We start from the raw sequence: 20634 nt of genomic DNA on the forward strand, positions 1-20634 counted from the left end.
AAAAGGGAGGGTTCGTAATATCTCAGGAAATATTAAGGGTATTTGTTAAAACTTTCGTATAATGTTGAGAGAAGGGCATTGTAACGAACCAGGAGACACTATGTGCATCAAGGTCGATAAAGAGTGTGTATATAATGATCTTAGGAGCGGCTACGGGTGTTATGTTGAAACTTTCAGGGATACTAAGAAGCTAAGGATCTTCAATGTAATCAAAAGATAATATATGCATTCAGGTTGTGAAAACAGCATATCTTCGATATCCCAATAACAATCAAGAATTGATAAGTCTAGGCTTTCAGAGAATGTTGAGCTTAAAGGAGTCTATGGACACTCCGGCTGTCGAAAGGACGTGTCTGTAATATGTCAGAGAAGGCTAAGACCATTTTCTGAGACTTTCAGGAAATGCCAAATAGGACGTTGAACTAAATCAAAACACGACATGGATCCAGGTTTTAAAAATAGCATGCCTGAAACTTCTAAAAAGCAGTTGGGAGCATTGAGTTGACTTTCTCAGAATGTTGATGGGGAGTGGGTGGGTGAGTTTAATCAATACACTATGTGTATCCCTTATTGTCAATAAGTAGTGTTGGTTACATGGATACTACGGTAATTTCATTAGCATAACCGGTTACTATTACTTCTACAAGGCCGATGACACCATAAATAACATACTTAGATGAATTTAAAATTATAACACGTTCTACATAAGAGGGACGACCGCAATTAAAGTTGAAAAGCCAGTTTTTTCGGTATATAAGCTTGGTCTCACGGATAAAGCTTATTAGTATTCACGCAACACTTGAATAGTTACAATGAACTGACAGACTTAAGATAATGCTTTTTCTGTAAATACTTTTCGAATTCAATATCAAATAGATTTATAACGTATTTAACTTTTGTAGTTTTATCCTTTAAGAAATATCTGATTTTTCATAAATCAAAATATAAATCCACTAACCTTACTTAATAGTTCAACAGACATATGTAAACTGATGTCTTCGCATTTAGCGTTGAACTGTAAGCTCTTACGTTATGATCCCATCGGAGGGGTTGCATTTTAAATTGACACTTAACATGGAGACGGATAAAATTGCTGTGTTATGAGAGAACGATATAATTTAACGACGTTATTTCAAAAGTGAAATACTATTAAAGTTGATCTATATGCTTTAATATCTTGATTGGAAGTTTTTCGTAAGGGAATTCTAAGTCTCATTGTAATCGGACCGTCCTTTGCATAAGTTTCAAGAACTTCCATGACTATACCCCTTAATAATATTATAACAGGGCCCATGACAGCACCCATGAGTGTGCCCCCCACGGTCCGACTTCCAAGGGTTCCCAATGCCCCTACCCCAACTTCTTGCCCTAATGGAATTTTATAGAATTCCTAGAACTAGTTTTTATCTTATTTTATAAGCCCTGGCGTACATTAATACACGAATTGAATTCCTATGAAGGCAGGCGCATACTCATGTGCAAAAGCAGCATTATACAGTTGAAAATCGGACTAAGCTAATGCAAATACTGTTATGTATGTTCCTCCATTCCACTCTATTCAGAGCTCCTAGCGTCTTCAAATGTTTTCTTGTCTTATCTTCTTTTCGTTCAGAACCGGGTGGATTGTCCAAATGAGTAAGTTCGGAAACCCTACTATATACATTGTATATATCGTACTTTTTTCTATAGCCTAGAAAATTGGCTATTAGCCCTTTGTTACTTCTCTTAAAATACTATTGGATAATTTACTAAGCAAAAAACGTGATATGTCTTAGCCAAGTCGTTAGTATGCCGAACTCAAAAGCGAATGATAACTGGTTTGAGTCTCGCTGGGTCCTATCGTTTTGTTTTGGGTGATGGGTTTGTGCTATGTTCTTGTAAGGTAATCCAAACTGTCCACCTACTTTCAAATGAATAGGGTATCTAGGGGGGGAAACGTAGCAAGTGGTAGTGGAAGATTTTATTGGCTTAGGGTCGAGAGAAATGATATGATTATTTTTACTCGTTTAACTGAATTTTATTATCTACGTTCTAGGACACCTTTGATATAAAAACACAACCCCCAGCAAAGCGAAATAAAACAACTGGTGATGTGGAGATATCAGTGAATATAGACTATGCATTAAATGAGGAATTAGAGGTGACAGTCCTACACAATTGGAAGCACAAGAAGGAGCCCAAGCTTGTTTAAATTCTCATTGATATACTTTTCATGTTTATAAATTTTTCATATTCATTTAATTCTTCTGTTATTAATAAATTGTTACATTTTTTCAATGGTTTTCAATTAAAATAACCTTGAATATATAATGTTAAAAAGTGGGATGTGGATTGCTTTTGGCCCTCCTTCGCTCTCATAGATACACCGATTAAAATTACATTCCATTTCAAATAAAGTGGCTTACCAAATATTAAGAGTTAATATTGCTATATCATTGATGTATATATTGTTTTGAAATCAAACGATTTGTTGCATTAAGACCACTGCAATATGGCCCCTCCATTGATATGTGGTCACCTTCATACCTACGTTGACATATGCAGTCGCATTCGTAACTATATTGATAGAAATGGCAACTCCCATACCTACATCGGTAGAATAATATCACAGCATACATATGTCGCCCTCTAAGGGGTCTTATTACATCTAACCGTCCATAAAAAAAGCATTGCATGTATGTGTTAATAAGGTAACTCCCATACCTACGTAGGTAAAAAGGTGTTACATCATACACACATCCCCACCCCTTTTTTGGACTTAAAAGTTCGGAATAAGTGCTATGTTAAAAAAAACATAATGAAGCATTCAATAGAATGGATTCAAAGCATTCATTTTTATTTCTATTTTGATGTTCTAAATGTCGTTATTTCAATAAAAATGTTTTAAGCATTATTTTGTTGTGGTTCCATTATTTTTATGGTATGCTAGCAGCTCAAACGTTTAGAATGTTTATTAAAAAGTCGGAGGTGCATGGAAAGGAATTTTCAGAGACATAGACACTACTGGCGGGCTCGTGGAGGGGGGGGGGTATATTAGAATCTGAGAAAGGTTAACATTATTTTTAAGGTATGCCTAGCAGCTCAAACGTTTGGAATGTTTATTGAAAATTCGGAGGTGCAAGAAAAGGAATTTTCAGAGACATAGACACTACTAGCGGGCTCGTAGGGGTATATTAGAATCTGAGATAGGTTAACATTATTTTTAGGGTATACTAGCAACTCAAACCTTTAGAATGTTTATTAAAAAGTCGGAGTTGTAAGGAACTTTCAGAGACATAAACACTACTAGCGGCTTCGTGGGGGTTATATTAGAATCTGAGTTACGTTGACATTATTTTTACGGTATGCTAGCAACTCAAAGGTTTAGAATGTTTATTAAAAAGATGGAGGTGCAAGAAAAGGAATTTTCAGAGATATAGACTCTTCTAGTGGGCTCGTGGGGGTATATTAAAATCTGAGATAGGTTAACTGGGCCTTTACCAAAGTTACAAACACACATTCAGACACACAAACACGTAGACAGGCGCAGAGAGAGAGAGAGAGAGAGAGAGAGAGAGAGAGAGAGAGAGAGAGAGAGAGAGAGAGAGAGAGAGAGAGAGAGAGAGAGAGAGAGAGAGAGAGAGAGAGAGGAGAGAGAGAGAGAGAGAGAGAGAGAGAGAGAGAGAGAGAGAGAGAGAGGAGAGAGAGAGAGAGAGGAGAGAGAGAGAGAGAGAGTCATCTTTTTAACGATTGTTACTGAGGTGGCAACCAGTTGAACCGGAGAAGAAACCTGCGCTTCACATTACGTCCAAACCGTGGCAACAGAACTTGGAATGGAAACACCTACCCTCCCCTGAGAATTTTAAGGGCTTAGTCTCTCTCCCAGCGCAAAATCATGGCATGGGTATTTTGGAATAGGCATGGTGTTTTTTCTGTTGACTTCATGGAACGAGGAACAACTATCAACGCGGAAGCATACTGCATAACCCTCAGAAAGCTCCACAGAACGAAAAAAAAAAAACAACTAGGTATGCTGACAAAGGAAACTGTCCTTCATGACAATGCAAGAACTCACACAGCTGGTCAGACCCGCAATTTGTTAGACAGTTTTGGCTGAGAAGTTTTACTACACCCACAATACAGTCCTAATCTTGCACCGAGTGATTACCATCCGATTCTCTACCTCAGGTAGCACTTCAGCGGCAACCATTACAATGATGGTAATGACGTAAAAACGGAATGAATTCCTGGTTACCGGGACAGGCGGCAAGTTTTTATACTGAGGTTACTTGGAATTAGTTGAGAGGTGTGATAACTATTACATCAAACTTTGCAACTATACTGTTAAATAGAGTAAAGTATATACTTTTTGAAAATAAATTTGCTTTCTTGAAATAATCTTTTGTTGAGTACTTATGCTCAAACGGACCTTAAAACACTCCTCATACATCAGAAGACTCATCTCATTATACTGATTTCAAATCTATATGATTCATCAAGTTTAGTGTTACCATCAGAAGTTACGAGCCAGAGAAAATTTGCAAGATTTTTGAAAAAGGGGGAAAACAACCCTAAAAGCCCGTGCAACTGAATAAAAGTCACATCATCAGATTCAGCGTAAATTTTCAGTTATTTTGTTCAGCGTATTTGAAACATCCAATAACTATGTCTTTCGGTATAACATGGCTCCCCACAACCCTTGGGGAGAGGCCTGTATGTTAAGAAACTTGCCCATCGGATAGTACTTGTTATTGGAAAGCATACAGGTATTTTTCAGAGGAGGAGTGTCGTTTCTTGGGGTAGGTTTCCATAGGGAAAAATTTTCCGCGGAGAGGAAGAATTTTTCGGGGATTAAGTTTCCAGAGAAAATCTTTATACTGGGGGTATTTGACAGAATTAATATAAAAAATTGTTTTTGTATCCATTACTTCCTCTTTTCCAGCTTACTCTTACATGTGGAGATGTTCCGGGGTATTACCTGGATGCTATTTTTAGCGTTTTTAGAGTTCCGAGAGGAAATTCCCATGGAAGGGAGGGGTGTGTGTGGAATGATCGAAAGAAATTTAGAAATTAAAAATCTTTTTCAAATGAAAGTATGCTAAGGAGAATCCTTCAGATTGAATCATCTGAAACGAATCGTTCTTCAGGTTGAGATTTTATGGTGGGGGATGGGAAGAATTTCCCGCAACGATTGAATTGTCCGGAAGGAATTTTACATGGGGAGTGGGCGTATTTTACGTGGGAGGAACTTTCCATGGGGGATTTTTTTATGAGGGGAGAAAGTTTTGATGAAAGGTGAGCCAAATTTTTTCAACTGAAAGTAAGGAGTAAAGCACCTCTTGCCCCCTCTTCACTACCTCGCTCTTTACGCTAAAGTTTTACCTTTTGTCCCAATTCTTTAAGAATAACTCGAGCGAGGTAATGAAGAGGGGACAATCCTCTCATATCAAAATAATTTCTGTTCGTTTTGAGTTTTAATGTTGCTCTTTACTTTCAATTGAAAAAAAACTAATTTTTTTATTTAATAGATTCATAGCACCCTGGGCAACGAGGATTAACCATGAAAGATTGACATAGGAATTCAATGAGCAACACATTCTTCCACATATATATCTGTCGCAGAAAGATGGTAAAACCGTCATTTCACTAAAAGTTCAGAGGATGATTAAATGACTAAATTTTATGGCTCGGATATTAGTAGCAATATTTGTTTACAGTGAAGTTAGGTATGAAGCAGCCGGATTTTCAGTATGAAATAAGAGTCGAGTCTTATAGTATAAGTGAGGATTCCATTCTGCCAACCACTTATCAAACAGTTCTTGGTAACGAACTGTAGTAAGGAGCGACCCGGCTCAATAGTAACCAAAACTCTAAAAAGTTGAATTTTGATATCAATAGCTACATCAAAAGAATCGCATTTTAATACTGATTTTAAATATATAAGTTTCATCAAGTTTAGTCTTACCCATCAAAAGTTACGAGCCTGAGAAAATTTGCCTTATTTAGGAAAATAGGGGGAAACACCCCCTAAAAGTATTAGGATCTTAACGAAAATCACACCATCGGATTGAGCGTATCACAGAAACCTACTGTAGAAGTTTCAATAGCAACATCAAAAGAATCGCATTTTAATGCTGATTTTAAATATATAAGTTTCATCAAGTTTAGTCTTACTCATCAAAAGTTACGAGCCTGACAAAATTGGCATTATTTAAGAAAATAGGGGGAAACACCCCCTAAAAGTCGTAGAATCTTAACGAAAATGACACCATAAGATTCAGTGTATCAGAGAACCCTACTGTAGAAGTTTCAAGCTCCTATCTACAAAAATGTGGAATTTTGTATTTTTTGCCAGAAGACAAATCACGGGTGCGTGTTTATTTGTTTGTTTGTTTTTTTTTCTTTTCCCCAGGGGTCATTGTATCGACCAAGTGGTCCTAGAATGTCGCAAGAGGGCTCATTCTAACGGAAATGAAAAGTTCTAGTGCCCTTTTTAAGTGACCCAAAAAATTGGAGGGCATCTAGGCCCCCTCCCACGCTCATTTTTTCCCAAAGTCAACGGATCAAAATTTTGAGATAGCCATTTTGTTCAGCATAGTCGAAAACCATAAGAACTATGTCTTTGGGGATGACTTACTCCCTCACAATCCCTGGTGCAGGGGCTGCAAGTTACAAACTTTGACCAGTGTTTACATATAGTAATGGTTATTGGGAAGTGTACAGACGTTTTCAGGGGGATTTTATTTTGTTTGGGAGTGGGGCTGAGGAGAGGGGGCTATGATGGAGGATCTTTCCTTGGAGGAATCTGTCATGGGGGAAGAAAAAATTCAATGACAAGGGCACAGGATTCTCTAGCATTACTATAAGAAAACAATGAAAAATAAACATGAAAACGTTTTTTTCAAATGAAAGGAAGAAGTAGCATTGAAACTTAAAACGAACAGAGATTATTACGCATATGAGGGGTTCTAAAATACTTTAGCATAAAGAGCGAGGTATTTAGGAGGAGATAAATACCTTGCTCTTTATGCTAAAGTATTTTTATTAATTTCAACTATTTATTCTACGGCCTTTCTGATTCAGGGATCATTCTTATAGAATTGGGACAAAACTTACGATTTAGTGTAAAGAGCGAGGTATTAACGAGGGTACAAAACCCCCTCGTATACATAATAAAAAATAAGGTTATGAAAGTTTGTTACGTAAGTTAATTCTTAAGTTACGTATATTTTTTACTAATAAAAACGTTCGTTAAAAATTAAAAGTTCTAGTTATCTTTTTAAGTAACTGAAAAATTGGAGGGCAGCTAGGCCTCCTTCCCCACCCCTTATTTCTCAAAATTGTCTGGTCAAAACTAAGAGAAAGCCATTTAGCCAAAAAAAGAATTAATATACAAATTTCATTTTAATAATTTATGTACGGAGAGCCAAAACCAAACATGCATTAATTCAAAAATGTTCAGAAATTAAATAAAAAAAAACTAATTTTTTTAGCTGAAAGTAAGGAGCGACATTAAAACTTAAAACGAACAGAAATCACTCCGTATATGAAATGAGTTGTCCCCTCCGCAATCCCTCGCTCTTTACGCTAAAGTTTGACTCTTTGCCACAATTCTACTTTTAAAAACAATTAAAAGCTTTAGCGTAAAGAGCGAGGGATTGCGGAGGGGACAACTCATTTCATATACGGAGTAATTTCTGTTCGTTTTAAGTTTTAATGTCGCTCCTTACTTTCATCTAAAAAAATTAGTTTTTTTTTAATTAATTTTGTTTCAAAACCTGAGTATTTGATCAAATTACTCACTTGGCCATCTTACTGCAATACCACCATTTTGGCTTGTTAAGAAGTTATTCAGTTTAAGTACATCTTTCATGTAGCTTAAACTGAATAAATAAATTTCCACATTTGAACAAAACTAATAGCTCTAGTTTAGTGTCAAATTTCTCCATGAATAATTCCAATTTAGGGGCACACGCTGATAATCTATTTAGATAATGAATACTGGGCATAACAACAACAAAATATGCCAAAAATAGACGTATTACTACTAAAAATATTACTCCATCATTTTGTATTTTACCTCCTGAGGCTGAGATCTACAACTAAAAATTCTAACTAACTTTTTCTTTGTTGCGAGTTCAGAAAGTCACAGCTCGAAAACCACACAAAAAGGAAAACAAGAAAACTGAAATTCTTTTCCTACAAACACCTTTGCTCTAAAAGTAATAATAATAATTTTATTTTTGCCCGCTCATACAAAAAAGAGAAAAGCGGAGTAATACAATAGAAGAAAAGGAAAAAACAAAAACATTCTGCATCAAAGAACAAAATTAAGTAATAACTTCTTCATTCGCACTCGTAGATCGTACATTTTAAATTGTTCATTTTCGTGGTTGACACACTTTGTTCATGGCTTTTTTGACGGCTGGACGGATCAGCATATAGCTTGGATGATCGTTCTTTCCATTAGGACAGAGGGTACACTCGACATTTTTTGATTGAAATGGTGTTTCCTTTGTCGATCCATGGGCTCTGCACAACAGGGACAGAAAGGTAGATTGCTGCAGTCTCGAGCCAGATGTTCAAAAGACTGGCACCTTTTCGGGATTTCTTTGAACGTCGTTACTTTGAGGCTAGGGTATTCAACATAGATATCTTGCGGGATAGCCCTGTCACGTGATGATGCATCTGCAAAAAAAGTCGAACTATCTGTGAAGTGCCATATCTTATAGCTTCTATGACATGGGGGTTACATGCTATTATCTCTTCTGAGGTAGTACCTAACGAGACGAATTTTCCAACAGCCATGAGTTTTCTCTCTGGTATTTCACTTTAATGTCAGACATCTTAGATAACGACTCGCTTAGGGATTGGGGGAGCTGAGTCCGTTTTGATATGAACCGCTAGGCCAGACTTTGTCTGTTGAATCTTCTGCACATGCTCAGGGTTTATAAACTCCTCGATAAACTCTTTATGATTTGAAAAAGACTTAGTCTTTCCCGGGACTAGACCACTAATGAACACCCGATTGAGCGGTTTATCGGTTGTGGGAGTGGGGGCCATTCGGAAGTCTGGGGTAGCGCACCTTGCATTGGTCAATCAATATTTCTAGCTTTTCTACACACCCACTTATGCAGACTGTCATGGATGTGATCACATCCAGCGGGATACGGGGATTTCAGAGGTTTTCAATATCATGAACCTGATTTTAAACTTACTTACTGTAAACTTACTGGTATTGAGTATATCGCTGAGCAGCACATCACGGCCAATTTGAGACCTTCTTTATTTCGCCAGATTTTCATTATATGTATTCACAGTATTATTCAGCTCATCATGGGCTTCACGAATTTGTTCACGAGCAAAGAACTTGACACCAATGCTGATTACTGAATCTTTCGTAATATCCTGATGCCTCAAGCATGTTTCAACGAAGTTTAATACTGACAAATATATGTACCGATTAATTGCCATTACCGACAAATCTTGCAAGTAAATCTGAAATCACCAAAGAACAAGGGAAGTGTCAGGACCCCCTTCCCGCAGGTTAATCACAATTTACAGCAGATAAACAATTTACAGCAGAGCCTGCATTTAAAACGAAAATAAATAACTGCCCCTTTAATCATGCTGAAGTTTTCAAGAAATTATTTGTAAGGAGTAGACTATTCCCTATTTTGATAAAAAACTGCACATTTCAAATCAGACACCCTGAAGCATTTTATGTACTATATATTTCTGCTAGACTCATGAGCTTGGTATGCTACATATATATAAATAACTGCAGATACTGTGAGCCTCTTTTTGATGTCATGGCGTCACTATAGGTTCGATACAACAGCCCTGGATAAATACGACTAACTGCAGATACTGTGATCTTCTTCTTGATGTCATGGCTTCAGGTTAGGCTTGATGCAAGCACTCTGGGAAAAATAACAAAAGTCATATAGTTCTAGCAAAAAAATATTTTAAATAAATTCAGAGTGGTTCGCTTAAAGTGATAACCTGTATGTATATTCGTTATTCTAATGTTTTAAACCGGGAGGTGTCAAATAAGTAAAAACGATTGAATTAAAAAAGTTTGGCGTGAAATCACTTCCTCCTTCCTGTTAATGCCAGCAACAATCATCCATTCCATGCCCTTTGCTTTAGCTTTTTGGATACGACTTGTCGTATTTGATAGTCCAGGTTGTTGGACAAAAATTTCTTCTTGTTGTTCAAACGACGTATGATTTTCAACCATTGTCAGTAAAATCATGTCCTGTTGTTTGTACCTTGCTTAAGCAAATGGACTTAAATTAGATATAGTGCCAATGTAAAATTACAACTCTGTTTTCTTAGTGTTTTGGCTACTGCTGGCCCGATCTCTATGTCTTTTAGTGCTGAATGCGGTTTTATGAGCTGCTTCAAATTTGGTATTGGATTTTGATTAATCTAGACAAGCTTTCAATGTCCTTTACTTTAGCTGCCCGTATTGGTTTTGTCCAATTAGATTTTCCAAGTTGTTGATTTTCGCACATTGTGTTAAACTACTCGAGTTCTTCTCTTCGACTTATCACGTTTGATAGTTCATATGGTTCTGAAAAATCAACATTTATATAGCAATTGTAAAGATTCATTTTATGGGTCTTCCCCAGGCATATATTTTATACTTATGTAACTGCTTGCTTTCAGAAATCGACTGATAGATCTCCCTAGACGACGGAGGTTTTTATGGCACTTGGTATTAACCAAGTGACATATAGCAATCGCCAATTCTGTCGGTCTGTCTGTCTGTCTGTCGTTCCCGGTTTTGCTACTTTAGGCACTTCAAGGTAAGCTAGGACGATGAAATTTGGCAAGCATATCAGGGACCGGACCAGATTAAATTAGAAATAGTCGTTTTCCCCGATTTGACCATCTGGGGGGGGGGGGGAGTGGGGGCCCGGTTAATTCGCCAAAAATAGAAAAAATGAAGTATTTTTAACTTATGAGCGGGTGATTGGATCTTAATGAAATTTAATGTTTGGAATGATATTGTGTCTCAGATCTCTTATTTCACATCCCGACCGGATCTGATGACATTGGGGGGAGTTGGAGGGGGAAAAACCCAAAGTCCCGTTTTTGCTACTTTAGGCACTTCCAGGTAAGCTAGGACGATGAAATTTGGTAAGCGTATCAGGGACCGGACCAGATTAAATTAGAAATAGTCGTTTTCCCCGATTTGACCATCTGGGGGGAAGGGAGAGGGGGCCGGTTAATTCGGAAAAAATAGAAAAAATGAAATATTTTTAACTTATGAGCGGGTGATTGGATCTTAACGAAATTTGATGTTTGGAATGATATTGTGTCTCAGAGCTCTTATTTTAAATCCCGACCGGGTCTGATGACATTGGGGGGAGTTGGAGGGGGGAAACCTAAAATCTTGGAAAACACTTAGAGTGGAGGGATCGGGATGAAACTTGATGGGAAAAATAAGCGCAAGTCCCAGATACATGATTGAAATAATCGGAACTGATTCGCTCTCTTTGGGGTAGTTGGGGGGGGGGAGTAATTCTTAAAAATTAGAAAAATGAGGTATTTTCAACTTACGAACGGGTGATCGGATCTCAATAAAATTTGATGTTTAGAAGGATATCGTGTCTTAGAGCTCTTATTTTAAATCCCGACCGGATCTGGTGATGGGGGCGGGGAGTTGGGAGGGGGAAACCTAAAACTTGGAAAACACTTAGAGTGGAGGGATCGGGATGAAACATGGTGGGAAAAATAAACACAAGTCCTAGATAGATGATTGACATAAACGGAACGGATCCGCTCTCTTTGGGGTAGTTGGGGGGGGGGTATTTCTGAAAAATTAAAAAAAATGAGGTATTTTTAACTTACGAACGGGTGCTCGGATCTCAATGAAATTTGATATTTAGAAGGATATCGTGGCTCAGAGCTCTTATTTTAAACCCGACCGGATCTGGTGACATTGCGGGGGGGGGGGGAGTTGGGAGGGGGAAACCTAAGACTTGGAAAACACTTAGAGTGGAGGAATCGGGATGAAACTTGGTGGGAAAAAAACACGAGTCCTAGATACTTGATTGACATAACCAGAACGGATCTGCTCTCTTTGGGGTAGTTGGGGGGGGGGGGGGTGATTCTGAAAAATTAGAAAAAAGGAGGTATTTTTAACTTACGAACGGGTGATTGGATCTCCATGAAATTTGATATTAGAAGGATATCGTGTCTCAAAGCTCTTATTTTAAATCCTGACCGGATCTGGTGACATTGGGGGAAGTTTGGGGTGGGGAAACCTAAAATGATGGAAAACGCTTAGATTGGAGGGATTTGGATGAAACTTGGTTGGAAAAATAAGCAGAAGTCTTGCGTACGTTATTTACATAATTAGAACGGATCCGCTCAATTGCGGGGGGGTAATTCTGAAAAATAAAAAAAAAATGACGTATTTTTCACTTACGAAGGAGTGATCGGATCTTCATGAAACTTCATATTTAGAAGGATCTCGTAACTCAGATCTCTTATTTTAAATCTCAACCGGATCCAGCGTAATTGGAGGGGGGCAGTTGAGGGGAACCAGAAATCTTAGAAAATACTTAAGAGGTGAGATCAGGATGAAACTAGATGGGAAGAATCAAAACCTGTCTAAGATACGTGACTGACATAATTGGACCGGATCTCCTCTCTTTGGTGGAGTTGGGGGGGGGGGGCAATTTTGAAAATTGAGGCATTTGTAACTTACGAAAGGGTGACCAGATCTTAATCAAATTTGATATTTAGAAGGATCTTGCGCTTTAAAGCTCTAATTTTAAATTCCAACCAGATCCTGTGACGTTCGGGGGAGTTGGAGGGGGAACCGGAATTCTTGGAAAACGTGAAAATTGGGGTATTTTTATTTTACGAACAGGTGATCGGATCGTAATGAAATCTGATATTTAGAAGGAATTCATGTCTCAGAGCTCTTATTTCAAATCCCGACCAGATCTTTTGACATTGGGGGGAGTTGGAGGGGGAAATCTTGGAAAAACACTTGGAGTGTAGGAATCGGGATGAAGCTTGGTGGATAGAATAAACAAATGTCCTTGATACGTGATTGACTGAATCATACTGGATTCGCTCTCTTTGGGGGAGTTGAGGGGAGGGGTTCAGTGATTTGGCGAGTTTGGTGCTTCTGGACGTGCTAAGACGATGAAAATTGGTAGGCGTGTCAGGGAGCTGCACAATTTGACTTGATAAAGCCGTTTTCCCAGATTCGACCATCTGGGGGGCAAAAGGGAGAGGGAAAATTAGAAAAAAATAGGTATTTATAACTTACGAGTGGGTGATCGGATCTTAATGAATTTTGATATTTAGAAGGACTTTGTGACTCAGAGCTCTTATTTTAAATCTTGACCGGCATTAAGCCTCTTATTTTCCTTTTTAAATCAATCTATTGATTCATAGAATTTTGCTAGAGCTCATACCATATGATCTCTTGGCTCTTAGCTCTTCTCGCCTCGTCACAAGTGCCATATGAGCTCTTAGCTCTTGTTATGTTATGAATGACGTCTGCATATTACGTCATTCACCGATATAACATGAATGCAGCCGGGCTCCGCAGGGCTACACTGTAGGCTTGTATATATAGTATACTTGTATATATTAGTATTGATTCAGAGTTCAAGGTGTGAGGACCTATTTTTGGATTGAACCTATCACTAATATTTGGTAAAGGATTATCGTCTCTACCTGACATTAAATAAAAAAAACTAATTTTTTTAGCTGAAAGTAAGGAGCGACATTAAAACTTAAAACGAACAGAAATTACTCCGTATATGAAATGAGTTGTCCCCTCCGCAATCCCTCGCTCTTTACGCTAAAGTTTGACTCTTTGCCACAATTCTACTTTTTAATACAATTCTCGCAACTCTACTTTTTAAAACAATAAAAAACTTTAGCGTAAGGAGCGGGGTGTCGAGGAGGAAAAGCCCCTTTCATATACGGAGTAATTTCTGTTCGTTTTAAGTTTTAATGTCGCTCCTTACTTTCATTTCAAAAAACTTGTTTTTTTTATTTAATTTCTGAAAGTTTTTGAATTAATGCATGTCTGATTTTGGCTCTCCGTACATAAATTATTAAAATGAAATTTGCATATTAATTCTTTTTTTGGCTAAATGGCTTTCTCTTAGTTTTGATCAGACGATTTTGAGAAATAAGGGGTGGGGAAGGAGGCTTAGTTGCCCTCCAATTTTTCGGTTACTTAAAAAGGCAACTAGATCTTTTAATTTATTAACGAACGTTTTTATTAGTAAACAAAATACGTAACTTAAGAATTAACTTACGTAACAAACTTTTACATTCTTATATTTTTGATTATATATATATGAGAGGATTGGTCCCCTCGTTAATACCTTGCTCTTCACACTAAATCTTGTTTTGTCCCAATTCTTTAAGAATGACCCCTGAATCAGAAAGGCCGTAGAATAAATAGTTGAAATTACTTAATTTTTTTTTAGCATAAACAGCGAAGTATTTATCTCCTCCTAAATACCTCGCTCTTTATGCTAAAAGTATTTTTAGAACCCCTCATATGCGTAATAATCTCTGTTTATTTTAAGTTTTAATGCTTCTCCTTACTTTCAATTGAAAAAACTTTTTCATGTTTATATTTTCATTGTTTTTTTTATAGTAATGCTAGAAAGTCCTGCGCCCTTTTCATTGAATTTCTCTTCCCCCAAGAAATATTCCTCCAAGGAAAGATCCTCCCATATAGCCCCCTCCCCTGAACCCCACACCCAAACCAAAAAATCCTCTTGATAACGTCGGTACACTTCCCAGTAACTATTACTGTATGTAAACATTGGTCAAAGTTTGTAACTTGCAGCCCTCCCCCAGGGACTGTGGGGGGTAAGTCATCCCGAAAGACATAGTTATTATGGTTTTCGACTATGCGGAACAAAATGGCTATCTCAAAATTTTGATCCGTTGACTTTGGGAAAAAAACGAGCGTGGGAAGGGGCCTAGGTGCCCTCTAATTTTTTGTCACTTAAAAAGGGAACTAGAACTTTTTATTTTCGTCAGAATGAGCCCTCTTGCAACACTCTAGGACCACTTGGTCGATACGATGACCCCTGGGAAAAAAAAAACAACAAAAAAAAACAACAAATAAACACGCACCCGTGATTTGTCTTCTGGCAAAAAATACGAAATTCCACATTTTTGTAGATTGGACCTTGAAATTTTTTTCTAAAGGGTTCTCTGATACTCTGAATGCGATGGTGCGATTTTTTCCCCTATTTTCCAAAATAAGGCAAATTTCTCAGGCTCGTAACTTTTGATGACAAAGACTAAATTTGATGAAACGTATATATTTAAAATCAGCATAAAAATCCGATTCTTTTGATATTTCTTTTAGCATCGAAATTACGTCTTTTAGAGTTTCGTTTACTATTGAGCCGGGTCGCTCCTTACTACAGTTCGTTACCACGAACTGTTTGATTCCCATATTCGGTTAAGTTTCACTCTAATTGTTATGGGAATATTCCAACCCGCTTGGAAGTGCTTCATGGTGGTGTTCTTTCCCCGTATCTTTTCAGTATTTGTATCGCAGTGTGTTATACAAAATTATGCCCTTTCTTTTTTGTAATTTGGCAAATGTCTTTGTATTGCATATGCGGATGATATACTTCTAGATCTAGCCGTTCTAGATTTAGCCTCTCGAATTCCGTATCATCTATTTCAAAACATTTCAAAACTGTTGGTCTGTCATTGAATATTGATAAGTGTGAGTAACTAGTCTTTAATGCAAAGTCTATGCCCATTTGAAATCCGCGTTCTAACTTCTCCATCCATTATGTCTCTGATTTGTGGCGGTCAAGCATTCATATTTATTGGAATCTACTAGCTTTCCGGATCAATATTGTACGGCATATTAAAGAAAACTAAAAGCGGGTTATGGTAAAATAGTAGCTAATCGTGGTTATTATTATCGAAAAGCGCTTGCATTGCTATACACTAGTTTTTGCGACCATTCAATACTTTTCCTATCTGGTATTTCACCTATCCTGAAAAAAAAGACAAGATCTGGCTGAATTGTGTATATTATATTTCCGCTATTGTAAGTTTGTTTCATCTACCCCGGTCTTATAGGAAAAAGAAAATAATTCGGTATTTCGGGGCTTCTGACATTATTACTCATTTGCGGAAGTTAGGCTCAAAATTGGAAAAGGATTATATTTTTTCTCTGGGCCCCTTCCACCTCTTAGTTCGTTTATTTTCCCATTAGTTTTCACCTGTTTTCGCTTTATAGTTGTGTTACCTCTTAGCAGTTCTTTCGTTAGTTGAGTTATGGTTGTGGTATATATGTTTTATCGCTCGTATAGTTGCGTTATTTTCAAATTATACTCCATAATAGAGAGGCTCCGAACACCCAGCATTGTATATTAAGCTCTGAATTTGACGTTTTTTTCTAACGTGACCAGATTCGTCCTGCGCCCTGCGCCCTTTTCATTGAATTTTTCTTCCTCCATGACATATTTCTCCAAGGAAAGATCCTCCCACATAGCCCCCTCCCCTCAACCCTACCCCTAAAACCAAAAAAATCCCCCTGAAAACGTCTGTACACTTCCCTATAACCATTATTATATGTAAACACTGGTCGAAGTTTGTAACTTGCAGCCCCTCCCCCAGGAACTGTGGGGGAGTAAGTCATCCACAAAGACATAGTTATTATGGTTTTCGACTATGCTGAACAAAATGGCTATCTCAAAATTTTGATCCGTTGACTTTGGGGAAAAAATGAGCGTGGGAGGGGGCCTAGATGCCCTCCAATTTTTTCGGTCACTTAAAAAGGGCACTAGAACTTTTCATTTCCGTTAGAATGAGCCCTCTTGCGACATTCTAGGACCACTTGGTCGATACGATGACCCCTGGGGAAAAGAAAAAAAAAAAAACAAAAAAAAAACAAACAAATAAACACGCACCCGTGATTTGTCTTCTGGCAAAAAATACAAAATTCCACATTTTTGTAGATAGGAGCTTGAAACTTCTACAGTAGGGTTCTCTGATACGCTGAATCTGATGGTGTCATTTTCGTTAAGATCCTACGACTTTTAGGGGGTGTTTCCCCCTATTTTCCTAAATAAGGTAAATTTTCTCAGGCTCGTAACTTTTGATGGGTAAGACTAAACTTGATGAAACTTATATATTTAAAATCAGCATTAAAATGCGATTCTTTTGATGTAGCTGTTGATATCAAAACTCAATTTTTTAGAGTTTTGGTTACTATTGAGCCGGATCGCTCCTTACTACAGTTCGTTACCACGAACTGTTTGATATAGCTAATATTTTCATAATAATTAATTCAGTGTCCAAAGAATTATAAATAAGCGGGTTATTTTCAGACTTGAGTGAAAATTCCCTTGGGAACAGTGATTTCTCTTATCGATATTTTCATGACCCATATATGATATAGGTCAGGATTAAGCAGTTGCGAAAATAATTATAATTTCCGATATTATAGACGATTGCGTTACGATAAAGGTGAGGGGAGAAAAGTAAGCAGAAGGGTGGGGGAGAGCTGTTTGCAAGAGCCGTGGTACCCGCCGGGCTTGTCCCTTAAATTGCGGGGACAAGGTAGGCAGCCTCCAACGCTTCCCTTACTTCTCTCGCAAGTGAACCTTCAATCTAGAGAAAATGGGAATTGGTAATTGGTGCGAAGATGAACTTTTTTACAATCCTATCCTGTGCTTTGTACAGAAAAATCTTGCTAAAGGAGTTTCGCCCGATACGATAAAAGAGTACTTGGCCGATTTCTTCGAGTCTTCTTCTCTTGGTGAGACCCGTAAATTGCTTTTTTTAAAGATTTTTCCGAATGAAGTCCCATCGAAGCGCGTAGGAGCCAATGCTGCATTAAACTGTGCTTCGGACATTATTTCTTCGCTTGTAAAGTGCGAATCCCAGAACATAAAGCTTCCGGACTTTGTTATCAAATGTCCCAGCGAAGTGCCAATGATCCCTGTCGATGCCTTCAGTACCCTCAGTGCCAAGGTGAATTCTTGCCTTGAACAGCTGCGTGATATTGCGTCCAAGGTTACAGAGGGACAGTCTAAGCTTGAAGCCCTTACTCAAAATACAAAAAAACCGTCCTACGCTGTCGTTGTAAGAAACCCACCCCCGGAGCTCAGCGACCCTATCCTTCGCATGAAGAAGCTCGAAACGTTGGATGGTCATGACGGAATCATAAGTCTAAAATCTAAGCCACATAGCAAAAGCTGGGTTGTGATGGTACGCGATAAGCGCTCAGCCGACTCGCTTGCTGAAGCTGTTACTAGCTCCATTCCTAACGTTAGAGCCAGAATGATTGATAAAAAGCCTTTAGCTGTGGGCCGGGATATACCCCATAATTATTCAAGAGCTGATTTGGAGGCCTCAGTGGAAGGACTTATTAGTGCTAGTCAAATCGGCGACTCTCGTACTTTTCGCCTCGAGTTCGTCGACAAAACCGCTCTGAACGCGGTTCTGGAGTCGGGAATCCGTATTGGGTATGAAATTTTCGCGCTAAGCCCTTTCAATCCATTCCGCGTCGATGCTTTCGCTGTCAAAGTACTGATCACCTGATTGGAGCTTGTCCTAGCTCACCAGCACATCCCAAGTGTTCCAGATGTTCTGGCCCTCATGTGAATTCCAAGGAAAACCCTTGCCAAGCCTCACCAAAATGTGCAAATTGCACTATGGAACACGTAAGTTTTAGCCTAAAATGCAAAGTTCTCCGATCGGCTCTCAACAACGCTAATAAATGAATGCTCAAACTCCGTTTAGCTTTGTTTCCCTTAATATTAATGGTACAAAAGACAAGGATCTACTGATAAGTGAGCTACTTGAAAATGATATTGTGTTTCTACAGGAGCACCTTCTCTCTAAAGTGAATGTTGATAGCCTAAAGCGTTCTTGGACCCATTATACCTTCTTGAGAGCCGCCCAAAAAACCCGTGGCAGACCATCAGGAGGTCTGGCCATCTATTTCAGACACAAGACTCAGCCGATATTATTGCACAGCGACGCTAACATCTTAGCGATAAAATGTGGTGATACCGCATTTATAAACATTTATTTCCCCTGTAATAAAAAGACTGTGCAGTCATTGTCTAGTTTTTCACAAGCATGTAATCGCCTACGAACACTACTTAGCGACCTTTCAAAACAAAATACCAAATGGGTTCTCGCCGGCGACATGAACACTGACTTATTATCTAATTCCGACCGATCTGAAATCTTTCTCGATTCACTACCTGGAAGATTCCATCTTGCTGATAAAGATCTTCTATTTACTTATATTCACAATCGTGGTGGTCTTACTTCCAACCTTGATCATGTAATTGTGTCAGATTCAACTCTACTTTCATCAATAGTGCCCTCGCGACTGAAACATTTATCTAAAGATATATGTCTTAAAACTCGGCAAATGATCGGTGTTTTTGACCCTCTTTGGCCATTTTTTGAATGGAGGTAATTTATTTATGTTGTATGTTGTTATGCTGCTATGTTATTTATGTTGTTATGTTTTTTGTCTTGTTTTTTCTTTTTTTGTGTGTTTACTCCACAGTTTAATGTAGTTTGTGGGTTATAAATAAATTATTATATTAAATAAAAAAACATTTTTTTTAAACAGAAAGTAAGGAGCGACATTAAAACTTAAAACGAACAGATATTACTCCATATATGAAAGGGGCTTTTCCTCATCCACGCCCCGCACTTTACGCTAAAGTTTGACTCTTTCTCTTAGCTCTACTTTTTAAAAGAGTAAAAATTTTTAGCGTAAAGAGCGGGGCGTTGAGGAGTAAAACCCCTTTCATATACGGAGTAATTTCTGTTCGTTTTAAGTTTTAATGTCGCTCCTTACTTTCTGTTAAAACACCTTGTTTTTTTATTCTATTTCTGAACGTTTTTGAATTAATACATGTTTTGATTTGGCTCTCCGCAAATAAATAATTAAAACGAAGTTTACATATTAATTTGATTTGGCTAAATGGCTTTCTCATAGTATTAATCGGAAGATTTTGAGAAAAAAGGAGCGGCGGAGGAGCCCACCAATTTTTTAATTACTTAAAAAAGTAACAAGAACTTTTAATTTTTTACGAACATTTTCATTAGTAAAAAATATACATAACTTACGAATTAAATTACGTAACGAACTTCTATATTCGTATGTTTTTATTACGTATAATAGGGGGTTCACCCCCTCGTCAATACCTCGCTCTTTACACTAAAGCTTAAATTTTGTCCCAATTCCTTAAGAACGACCCCTGAATCACAAAGGCCGTAGAATAAATAGTTGAAATTATACTAAAAATACTTTAGCGTAAAGAGCGAGGTATTACGAGGAGGGTTTAGAGCGAGGTTTATTACGAATATGAGCCCCTCATATTCGTAATAATTTCCCTTTGTTTTAAGTTTTAATGCTGCTCTTTACTTTCAGTTGAAAAAACTTTTCATATTTTTTTTTCATTTTTTTAAGTAGCCTAATGCTAGAAAATCCTGCGCCCCCTTCATTGAAATTCTCTTCCCCCATGGAAAGATCCTCTCCCACGTCACCCCTGTCGACTTTTCTCCCTCCGACAAAACCAAAAAGATCCCCCTGAAAACGTCTGTACACTTCCCAATAATCATTACTATATGTAAACACTGGTCAAAGTT

At 37.8% G+C, this 20634-nt stretch overlaps 2 protein-coding genes across 2 annotated transcripts in view; one reads left to right on the forward strand and one right to left on the reverse strand.

The window, feature by feature from the left end:
* LOC136035166 (uncharacterized) overlaps positions 1-9042 on the reverse strand; it is a 30038-nt gene extending 20996 nt beyond the window's left edge. The window contains exon 1 of the mRNA XM_065716774.1: positions 8843-9042. Coding sequence (XP_065572846.1) covers positions 8843-9042 — 200 coding nt within the window. The remainder of the gene's footprint in view (positions 1-8842) is intronic.
* Positions 9043-17949: 8907 nt separating this feature from the next.
* LOC136035231 (uncharacterized) overlaps positions 17950-20634 on the forward strand; it is a 107147-nt gene continuing 104462 nt past the window's right edge. The window contains exon 1 of the mRNA XM_065716901.1: positions 17950-18321. Coding sequence (XP_065572973.1) covers positions 17950-18321 — 372 coding nt within the window. The remainder of the gene's footprint in view (positions 18322-20634) is intronic.

This window comes from Artemia franciscana, chromosome 1 (assembly GCF_032884065.1).
Source record: "Artemia franciscana chromosome 1, ASM3288406v1, whole genome shotgun sequence".
NCBI classification, from domain to species: domain Eukaryota; kingdom Metazoa; phylum Arthropoda; class Branchiopoda; order Anostraca; family Artemiidae; genus Artemia; species Artemia franciscana.